An 11,071-nucleotide genomic window follows, 5' to 3' on the forward strand; every position below is an offset into this window, starting at 1 on the left:
AGAAGAGAAGGATGGAGAGAGAGAGAGACAAAGGGTTGATGGAATGAGCAGCAGATGGGCACGTGTTGGCTGAGCCCCCACTGAACATCAGGCACCACTCAAGATGCCTGGCCCCAGTTTACAGCAGTGAGCAGAAGAGGCAGGCTTACTCACTGGGGAGAGTGTGCCAGACAGGGAGAACAGCATGTGCAAAGGCCCAGGGGTAGGACTGTGCTGGCAGCTCCAGGAACATCCAGGAACCCAGTGTGGTGGAATGACTGGGGGAGAGAGGCAGAGGAGGGGCAGAGACATGACAGAAGAAGATGAGTCATGTGGCCTGGGGCCTGGCCAGCTGGGCCAGGACCTGGCTTTTCTGCTTCCCAAGATGCGAGTCACAGAAGGCTTTGGAGTAGAGGCTGTATTTTGAAAGCCTGCATCAGGCTGCTCAGTAGGAAATAGAAGGGGACAGAGGTGGGACTGGGGAACCCTTTAAGGAGGCTAGCATGGGACACTGGACAAGAGACGATAGAGACGGAGGCCACAGCAGTTGGTGGAGGGACACCGTGGGGCTGTCAGCACTTGCTGGAGGACTGGCTGCGGGGGTCAAGGATACCTCTTCTGGGGCCTGAACAGCCAGAGGACAGTCCGCAGGGCCATGAGGCAGGGAGGTCACATGGCTGCAGGTGTGAGTGACCTGTGGGTGTCTGTGGGTCTGCAAGTTTCCCGAATGGCAGACCCAGGGCCTGCAGGTGGGGGCTGGGCAGGGCTCCCTAGGGCTCACCCAGCCCCATCCCGCCCGCTCCTCGCTGGGTCAGGTGCTGAACGAGACATCGCGCCTGGAGGTCCAGATGATGGAGACCTCGCTGTCCACCGAGGAGCTGGAGAAGCAGCTGCTGCAGCACAGCAACGAGCTGCACCGGCTGCAGGGCCGCAGCAGGTGGGCGCTGGGGACCAGGGGTGGGCGCAGAGTCAGGCTGGGTCAGGACCCACACGGAGCATGGAGCCCAGGCTAACTGGGAGGGAGGGCAGGGGCTGGGTCCTGGACAGGGCTGAGGCCCAGGGCTGGGTCCAGGTGGCCCCGGGCCAGACTCCCCTGTGTGGTGTGGGCAGACAAGAGGCGGTTCCGGGTTGGGTCGCCTGGATACATTTCCTCCTTTCTTCCCTTCAGTCTTTCATTGTCTTTCATTCTTCCCTTTCCCTGTCTTTGCTTTATAAATCTTAACTGCTTTATTGGGATGAAATCTACATGCTCTACAACCCACCTGGTGATTTTTAATCAGCTCGACCTCTGGGTTTTGCTGCTGTTTGTTTTGGTTCTGGAACTTGGGTCCAGGGGGGCTTTACCGCTGAGCTGCAGCTCCAGCCCTTTTGAGTTTTTATTTTGAGACCAGGTCTTGCCAAATTGTGGAGGCTGGCTTGGAACTTGCCATCCTCCAGCCTCAGCCTCCCAGATGGCTCGAATTACAGATGTGCACCCCCCCCCCCAGCTCTGGCTTCACTTATTTGTAAATAAATACACCTAATTCCATCCACCTGATCACCTTCCCTGAAGAGACCAGTGAGCAATTTCTTGTCTGCAATATCAGAGAGTTCTTGCATTATATGCAAATAAATTACCAAGGTAAAAATAGACACAGGTTATAGATAAAGCAGAGAGCTCTGACTTCTGAGGCCTGATTTTATCTTGGTTTCGAGTTCAGTGGAGGAAGAACTGCCAAGGTCAGAGTTCTGGGAGGGAGAATCTACTTACTGAACAAGGCACTGACCGCTCTGCGGGGCCAGATGTTGGCGAGTGCTGGCCAGGACACATCACATCACAAGATCCTCCACCCCCTCTGATCTGGGTACAGTTAAGGGCGGTTCTTATTGCTATTCCCCCACCCACCCCAAGGTCTAGGTGGCGAGAACCGGGACATTTTCAGTTACTCTGGACTCGTTATCAGGTGCCTGAGAATCAGTGCAGACAGAGAATGTTATCGATGAGCCTTGATCCACAAAGACAGCGAGAATCCTAGAGCTTCAGCACCCAAATTCTCACTTCCCGCAGCATAATTTGGAGCCTGAGGAAATTCCTTCTGCCCTGGTTGAACTTATTTCTGTCTGGAGAATGGATCAGGACAACTGGATATAGAGTCAAATGTCCCCTCCCTCAGCCACAAACCCACTAAAGCCAGTGACCACCCGCCTATCCCTCATTTCTTATAAGTCCTCCCTTGCATTTGGTCAACAAGTGTTTTTTGTTGTTGTTGTTGTTGTTGTTGTTGTTTTGTTTTATTTTTAATTTTTATTTTTTTTTGTACCAAGGATTGAACTCAGGGGCACTTGACCACTGAGCCCCATCCCCAGCCCTATTTTGTATTTTATTTAGAGTCAGGGTCTCACTGAGTTGCTTAGCGTCTTGCTTTTGCTGAGGCTGGCTTTGAACTCACGATCCTCCTGCCTCAGCCTCAGAGCCGCAGGGAGTATCAACAATTACTTTTTCAGCCCGCCTTGTGCAGGCATGTAGGACCCTGGGGATTCATAAATGAAGGAGTCTCTGTCCTGGTGGAGTGGCTATTCCAGGGCTTCTTATGAATATGCAAATGTGCACAAGCCTTCCCCCACCCCACCCCGGTTTTTAAGCCCCACTAGAGCACACCCCACCTCCCACCCTATTTTTTCCCCAGTTCCTTGGAAATGGCTCTACAACTGCATGACATGCTTGCAGGTTCTTTTCTCCAACTTCCCATTATTCCAAAGTATCTATTCCCCCCACTCCCCAATTAATGGACACTGAGATTGTTTCTGTTTCCAGTCTGCTGATCCAACGGTGATAGGGTGACTAACACTTCCATATCTCATTTTACTCAGATGGGAGTAAATCTGGAGGATGAAATGCCAAAAGGGGAGGAGCTGAGTTGAAAGCTTTCTTTAAAAAAAAAAAAAAAAGCCTCTTTGTTTTTTAACCCATAACTTTGTGCCTTGTTGTAATAACGGAGACCTGTATAACATAAAAGTAAAGGGCTGGGGTTGTGGCTGAGCCGTGGGTGCAGCCCTTTCCTAGCATGCAAGAGGTCAGGGGTTTGATCCCCAGCACCACTCAAAGAATAATAATAAAAATAAAGATGAAAGTCAGCCCTGCCCACCCTGCAGAAATCAGCAGGGTGGGGACGTTCTTTCCCATTCTCTCCAAACTCGGGTGTCCCCCAGGGTCTTTCCACTCTTCCCCCATATTGTTCACCCTATCTCTCTACATTTCCATGAATACCTTTGATCTTTCTTATGTCATCCAACACGTGGTTAGAACTAGAGGCATTGGCTGGGCGCAGTGATACACACACCTGTAATCCCCCAGACTCAGGAGGCTGAGGCAGGAGGATCGCGATTTCAAAGCCAGCCAGTCTCCTCAACTTAGCGAGGCCCTAAGCCACTTCTTTTCTCTTTTACTAGCAATCTCCCAAGGCATCCTGGCCCATGCTCCCTGGAGGCTATCTCCTGAGACTGGACTGTGGAGTCAGAGGACGAGCATATTTGGGATTTAATAATGACTGTCTGGTTGCTGCTGTGTCCCCCCCGCACCACCATCTCTTTCCTTTTCTGGATCCCAAACCATACTACTCCGGGGCCGGGTCTCTCCTTCCTCCCTTCCTCGGTCTGGGCTACGTGGGCACGGACTGCGGGGCGGTGTAACCCAGAACCGGATTTCTCTGAGCCTCCCCGCAAGCCTTCTGTGCGTGCTCTGCGGGCGGCGGGCTCACCCCGTGCGCCCCGCTCCGCAGCGCGCTGGAGACGCGGTTGCAGGCCCTGGAGACGCAGCAGCAGGAGGACCTGGCCAGCCTCCGCGAGGAGGAGGAGCAGCTGCGGCGCCTGCTGGGCAACCACAGCGGCGCCCTGGCTGTCCTGGAGCGCAGTCTGCGCCTCGCCAGCAGCAACTCGAGCCTTCTGCAGATGCAGCAGCGCCAACTGCTGGAGTCGGTGCAGCGCCTGGTGCACGTGATGGCGCAGGGCCCCGGCGGGAGCGCGGCAGGTGAGCGCGCGGTGAGTGGGTGGGGCGCCCGGCGGGGAGAGGAGCGCGGGAGGAGGCTGGCACACATCAGGGGTACGGCCCACCCACCCCGACTGTAAAATAGAAAGAACAACAGCGGGGAAAATAACAGCAACAGCAATCCTAAAAGAAGCAGTGGAAACTCTGCCCGAGTTAGGTGACCCTGGTTAGGCCCCGCCCCCACTCTCGGCCTCAGTTTCCCCATCTGTTTATGGAGTGATGACCATAACCAGGGCGTCATAGTCCAGACTGCAAGTTTGGTTCCAGGATTCACCCTCCACCCCTCTTGCCTGGGCCTGCCCTGCCCTGGGCCTCGGTCTCCCTATGGAACGGAGTGGGGAGGTCGGATGTAAAGCACCCCAAGGATTTTTTTCCCCACTAACACCCCTGCCTCTGGCCAACAAGGCCACACCAAGACGAGGAGGGGTGGATTTGGAGACCTAGTCACCTCGATTGTGATATGGGAACAACAGAGTCCTTCGGACAGGTGTCCCAGAGCCAGGATTTGGGAAGATTTGTTCATGTGTGAAGTCCCAGCCCCTGGTAGCCTTCTGGTTCTCATTGGTGTTGAACACCTCTCTCTGGTACTTCAGCCCCATCCTTAGGTGCCTGCCTCCACAGAGAGATCCGGTTCTGGTAGAATCACAGCCCAAACCTCTAATTGGGTCCTACTAACTGAACCAGAGAGAGGATTTAAAATCTCTGCATTTTAGCCAGGCATGGTGGTGCAGGCCTGTAATCCCAGCTACTGGGGGTGCTGAGGCAGGAGGATGGCGACCAGGTTGGAGGCCAGCCTTGGTGACTTAGTAAGACCCTGTCTCAAGTTTTGGGATGTGGCCCCATGGTGGAGCACTGGCACGGCATGCACGAGGCCCTGGGTTCGACCCCTAATACCATGAAAAGAAAGAAGAATTTTTTAAAGGCATAAGTCTCTGTATTTTATTCATAGTTTATTTTTCAGGCCAGACTTGGAGGCCCAAGGACTCTGGTGGTTTCAGTCATTAAATTAATGCTCTGTGACCCCAGAAAAAGAGTCCAGAGGGAGGAGGGCCTTGATGGCCAGTGGTCAGCTCCAGAGAAGACTGAATGTGGAGCCGCAGAGAGACCAGCTGAAAGGGAGGGCTGGGGAGAGAGCCAGGCCTCCTGCTCAGTGGAGCTCCAAGAAGGGAGGGCTCTGTCCCGTCCCCCCTCCCCCATGTCCTTGGGCCAGTCACCTCACCCTGGACCCCACCCTGCTCTGAAGGGAAGCAAACTGGGAAGTACCTCCCTAGGGGCAGGTGCCCATTTCCCTCTCCCCAAAAGCACAGCAGCCTCCCCTGGAGGCTCCCCTCTCAGAGGCTCAGCCTCCAGCCCTGCTCCACTCTGACCCCGGGGCTCCTCCTCAGCCCAGGGGTCGGGGCTGCTCAGCCTGGCGCTCTAGGCCAGCTGGCCCCACGGAGACTCATCTCCTTTCTGCCCTCTCCGCTCCTCCCCCTCGCGGTCCAGCCTCCCCCTCCTCACACAGCCCAGCTCTGATCTTGGGGCATGAGTCACTGTCCTTCCCTGGCCTTGGCCCCAGGCCCCCTGTCCTCATCCCGTGTGTCCCCCGCACACACCAGGACTGTTCCCACCTGGGGGCCTCTGCCCCCGCGGTTCCCTCTTCCTGGAACACCTCCCTTCTCTGCCTGGACCCCTGTCACTGTCCCAGCTCCCCATCGCCTCCGCCCTCCTCCCCTCAGAGCCTGCCCAGAGCGGGCAGGGTGTCCCCACCTGTCCTTGCTCACCTCCGCTGACTTTTGCTTTGTCCCCGGGTAGCCCCCATGAGGGCCCCTGAGCAGGTGTTCCAGGACTGCGCCGAGATCCACCGCTCCGGAGCCACCGCCGACGGCGTCTACACCATCCGTGTGGCCAACGACTCGGAGCCCAAGAAGGTGGGTGCCTCCCGGGGGCTGGGGAGCGGAGGGCGCCGAGTGGGGCTCCCCAGGCAGACCCCAGCAGCTGCGGGCTTTTCAACCATCCAAGATGCCAGTGGAGGTGGGGGTGCCCGACCTTTGGGGGGCCCCCAGTCAGGGGTCCGATCAGGAGGTGAAGGAAAAGTTCCCAGAGCACCTCCTGCAGGAAATGGTTGCGTGGGGAAGGGAGGTGCCGCAGGTGGAACCGGAAATGCCAGGGCTTAGCACCTCCAGCTCACAGGGGCCCACTGAAGGCAGGAGCTGGGCTCCGCTCCCCTGGGAAGTTGGCACCGGGGGCTCGTTTCAATGAGGGGCTCCCAAGGTCCCCTGAGCTTTCAGCCCAATCGCCAGGTGGGAAGGGGTGGGAGGAGAACAGGGGGTCAGGAGGCAGGGCTCTGGGCAGCCCAGAAGGAGGAGGGCATGGGAGCAGGTGGCCATGTCCTGCTCCGTGATCCTTTCAGCCCCCAGAGTATGTGAGGGACAGTGGCTCAGATCGTCTGCAAACCGTCTTCAGCACCTTCTTACACACCTGCTCACCAAAGAGACGGAGCCCAGGGCCCTGTGTGGGCACAGACCCCAGCTAGAACCCCACGACATTATTTCTTTCAGGAGATTTGTGGATTAGTACCAGGGATTGACCCAGAGGCTCGTGACCACTGAGCCACATCCCCAGGGAGACAGGGTCTCACGGACTTGCTTAGGGCTCACTAAGCTGCTGAGGCTGGCTTTGAACTTGCAATCCTCCTGCCTCAGCCTCCAAGTCACTGGAATTACAGGCATGGGTCGCCGTGTCCCGTTTATTAGATTTGTTTTTTAAAATCATCTGAATAGAGGCAAGTGTTACTAGTTTTCTATTTATGGTACTGGTAAGATTTCCTTTTAAAATATTTTTAACCTAAGCATTTATTTAAATTTTTTAAAAAAGGATTCCATTTTTTAAAGTAAATATACTGTGTGAAAGTAAGTAAATTCCACAGTGTGGCATTGAGAAGGCTGGATGACGGAGACCGGGACGGTAATAGGGAGGAGCTTGTCTGGGAGATGAGACACCAGGCTCACACCTCAGCTTTCCTTTTTTGGGGGGGCAGGTACTGGGGATTGAACTGAGGGGCACTTGATGACTGAGCCACATCCCCAGCCCTGTTTTGATTTTATTTAGAGACAGGATCTCAACAATTTACTTAGGGCCTCACTAAAGTGCTGAGGCTAGCTTTGAACTCCAGATCCTCCTGCCTCGGCCTCCTGAGCCACTGGGATTACAGGCGTGGGCCTCCACACCCAGATTCAGCTTTACTCTTGACTCACTTGCCAGAAGCAACTGCTTCCCCTCTCTGAGCCTCCGAGTCCCTTCCTGTACCCACTGCTACCCCCAGAACAGGTGCGACAACTTCTCTTGGGCTGTTCCCATCTTGCAGTCTCTACTCCTGTTTCATTTTTCCCTGAAAACACCATCCACCTGTCACTCTCTGGGAGTCTCATCATCATTCAATGCTGTGTTCTGACACCACCTCCAGGGAGCCTTCCAAGATTGCTGAGTGACTCCTTCTGGAGTCACTTCTTGGGACCTCCTCCAAGAAGGAGGACCTACCTTCAATTCTAAGTTGCCCAGATGTTCACAGTCAGTAGTCTGTCTGGGCTACTGTACCCTCCTCCACACTGAGCCAGCCCTGATGGCTGATTGACCTCTGATGCACTGATGACTTATCCAGTCCAGACACGTATTCGTTGAACATGGAACTGGCACAGAACTGGCTGGAAAAGTCATCTGTCCACTGAGGCCGGCCGGGAAGGCCTAGCTGGGGTAGACGGCCAGCTCAGAGGGAGGATTCTTTTGATCTTATCTGTATCGGCATCCCCAGTGCCTCGCACCAGAAGGTGCTCAGAAAACCTCTGCCCGCTGCGTGACGGTAGGACTTGCATCTCGAGTCCACACCAGGGACTTCACCTGCGGCCTTAGTCCTCGCAGCAGCCCCGCCACAATGACAGTCCCAGTCAGTCCTCGTGTCCCCAGCACATCGCAGACTCGACCCCTCTCATTCTCGCCGTCACACCAGTGTGCCCAGGAGGCAGGGGACCACACAGTGAAGGTGTCAACGCCCACCTTTCACAACAAGGAGAGAGGGGTTCTGAGGCCTCCCCTACCTGTCAGTCACTGTAGAAAATGGTGACAGCCCATGGGCATGGCAGCCTGGATCTGGCAGGTGCTCTTGACCACCTGGTTTGCTCTGGACTTGGAGGGGCCTCAGGCTGCCCCCGTGGGATTCCAGCTGCTCCCCTGTCCCCCAGGTGTTCTGTGGCATGGAGTCCAACGGAGGCGGGTGGACCCTCATCCAGCGCCGTGTGGATGGCAGCGAGGATTTCCAGCGGAGCTGGAAGGAGTACAAAGAGGTGACACTGCCACCCTGGGGAGGGGCTCTGCAGCCAGTGGGGCTGATGCAGGCTCGGGGTTGTGGCCGGGGACTGGTGTGCCTTCGCCCCTTCCCAGGAAAAAGAAAATCCGATCTTCTAGAGCCAAACAGATTTCCCAGTGCATATTCACTTTCTGGGACCCCATTCCCTGGAATTGAACCGGCTTTTTGAAATTTCTGATATACGTCCTAAGATCGAAAATTTAACTTTATTTTGTTTCAACTTTTAGGAAAGGTAATATAGGTGCATGGCTTAAAAAATTGTTCCCATGTAAAATGGAGGAGACAAAAGAAAATCTCCCCACCCACCTGGTATACTGCTTAATCAAATGTCCTTGTCTTTTTACGCACTGATGGCCACATCTTAAAGACCAGTTCTTTAATGTGCACTGCTGGCTCGAAGGCCACATGCAGTGTACAAGATGAGGAGTGGTGTCTGCTAGTCTTTCCGTTTTTTTTTTTTTTTTTTTTTTTTAATTGAATTTTGAGTAAAGGATTTGGGGCAAGCTGACTTAAAAACCCTTGAAAGTTTTCAAAAGTAAAATATTATTTGCTTTTAGTTCATTGGATAAATACTTAAAATAAATACATTGGATATAAATTCATGAATGTTCTTGTATCTATTGATATTTTAAAAAACATCTTTATAAAATGCTAAAAATGCAGGGCCGGGGCTGTGGCTCAGAGCTAGAGCACTCGCCTAGCATGTGTGAGGCACCGGGTTCGATCCTCAGCACCACATAAAAGTAGATAAACAAAAAAGGTGTTGTGTCCATCTACAACCAAACAACAAAAAAAAAATTTTAAATGCCAAAGATGCAGAAACACGCGCAGGAGTGCTGGGTACTGACCCTTTGCGGCTTGATTCAAGCGGGGGGCGGGGCTTAGGTGTGCCCCTGTCCTTGGTGCTGAATTGTCTTTCTGCCAATGCGTTGGTTGTTGTCACGCGGGACAGGACACTCCTTGCGCTCTTAGCTTTACATTTCTGCCTTGCAGAGTGGCTCTGTCAGTGAACAGAGTTTGTTCTGCCATCTAGGTAGCAGATGAAGTTTTAATTTTTTTTAACCGAGGTATGATATCCGTGCAGCCAAGTGCACAGGTTTAATAAGTAATTAAGTGTACACCTCGATTAACTTTCACACATGTATTCAACCATCTGACCCCCATTCAGAGCTAGACAGACAACCCTGCCAGCACCCAGAAACCCCCTTGTGCCCCCTTCCAGTCAATATTTCCCCAAAGGCAATCACTATTCTGTTGTGATTATTATTTTTGTCTGCTCTTGAACTTCAAAGAAATGTGATCTCAATTTTTTTTTGGGGGGGGGTGGGTGGTCCTAGGATTGAACCCAGGAGCACTCAACCACTGAGCCACATCCTCAGCCCTTTTTGTATGTTATTAGACTCAGGGTCTTGCCAAGTTGCTTAAGGCCTCACTAAGTTGCTGAGGCGGCTTTGAACTCATGACCCTCCTGCCTCAGCCTCCTGAGCTGCTTGGATGACAGGCCTGTGCCACCCACCGTGCCCAGCTCTCAATTATTTTGAATGAGCTTTTACATTGACAAGTGACTGAGTCTTCTTCCTCGGGGATATGGAGGCTGCCCACTCCTAGGCCCAGTTCACAAGGGGTCAGTGAACTTGACCCCCTGGCACAGTGGTCTTGGATAAGGGGCTGCAGAGCCTGGCCTAGCCCAGCTCCTCAGCCAGGGGTGTGTCCCTTCCTCCCCGTAGGGTTTCGGAAACCCAGCGGGGGAATACTGGCTGGGCAATGAGGCCATCCACCAGCTCACCAGCAGGGCCACCTACTCTCTGCGCGTGGAGCTGGAGGACTGGGAAGACCAAGAGGCCTACGCCCAGTACGAGCGATTCCAGCTGGGCAGCGAGGCCCAGTTGTACAGGTAGGTGGGCTGGGGCCCGGGCCCGCAGGTGGGCTGGGGGTGCTGGGCGACTGGCCGCAGGGTCCGAACCAGGGGTCAGTCCCTGGCCATCTTCCCATTCTCACCATCTGTCCCCCATTTGAGGGCACGTCACGGGATTTGGAGGCGGTTGGTTAGCACTCAGCAGTCCTGGCCACAGGGTGGGGTGGAAAAAATGTCACTGACGCCATCTCAGGCGCAGGAAGGGGCCTTCCAAGGTCACTCACCCCAAGTCACTCATTTTACAAAGACTCAGCAGGAGGGACTTGGCCAGTCTGCCCTCTGCCCCGGAGTGAGGTAGAAAGGTCCCTGTGCTGGGAGGTGGGGACACGGGCCCTGTCTGGCCCTGCTGCTCGGGGACTTGGACAAGTCCAGGCCGGGTTTCTCTGAGCCTCTGCCTCTTCAGTGGGCTGGGATGTGAGGATGTTGCGAAACCAGAAGAGGTTTCCAAACCCCTTCCTCGAACTTGTTCCTGGTGTGTGTAAGAAAAGGAAGGGACATTTTTTGGGCACCTACTGTGCTCCATGCACTCTATCAGATCAGCCTCGAACCCTTGGAGGTAGAGTACCTGCTTTAGTAGTATGGAAACTGAGGCGCCCAGCTCAGGTCCCCTGCCCCAAATGACAAGCTACATAGAGCCTGGATAGGACGCGGGCCTCCCTGCTGCCAAACCACACCATAGTAAGGCCCCATCATAGGATAAGTGTTATGTAGAAGGTGGAGACATACAAACAACATATTCAAAGACAGAAGCATGACGTCTCCAGAGCTCCATCTGTGCTTCTGTCCACCATTCCAGCATAAGTGTGGGTCT

General features: G+C 54.2%; 1 protein-coding gene across 1 annotated transcript in view; it reads left to right on the forward strand.

Annotated features, from left to right (window-relative positions):
* Angpt4 (angiopoietin 4) overlaps positions 1-10,243 on the forward strand; it is a 28,702-nt gene extending 18,459 nt beyond the window's left edge. The window contains exons 3-7 of the mRNA XM_026402169.2: positions 795-916; positions 3,738-3,985; positions 5,798-5,913; positions 8,221-8,322; positions 10,073-10,243. Coding sequence (XP_026257954.2) covers positions 795-916; positions 3,738-3,985; positions 5,798-5,913; positions 8,221-8,322; positions 10,073-10,243 — 759 coding nt within the window. The remainder of the gene's footprint in view (positions 1-794; positions 917-3,737; positions 3,986-5,797; positions 5,914-8,220; positions 8,323-10,072) is intronic.
* The last annotated feature ends 828 nt before the right edge of the window (positions 10,244-11,071 follow it).

Source organism: Urocitellus parryii, chromosome 6, assembly GCF_045843805.1.
Source record: "Urocitellus parryii isolate mUroPar1 chromosome 6, mUroPar1.hap1, whole genome shotgun sequence".
Taxonomy (NCBI): Eukaryota; Metazoa; Chordata; class Mammalia; order Rodentia; family Sciuridae; genus Urocitellus; species Urocitellus parryii.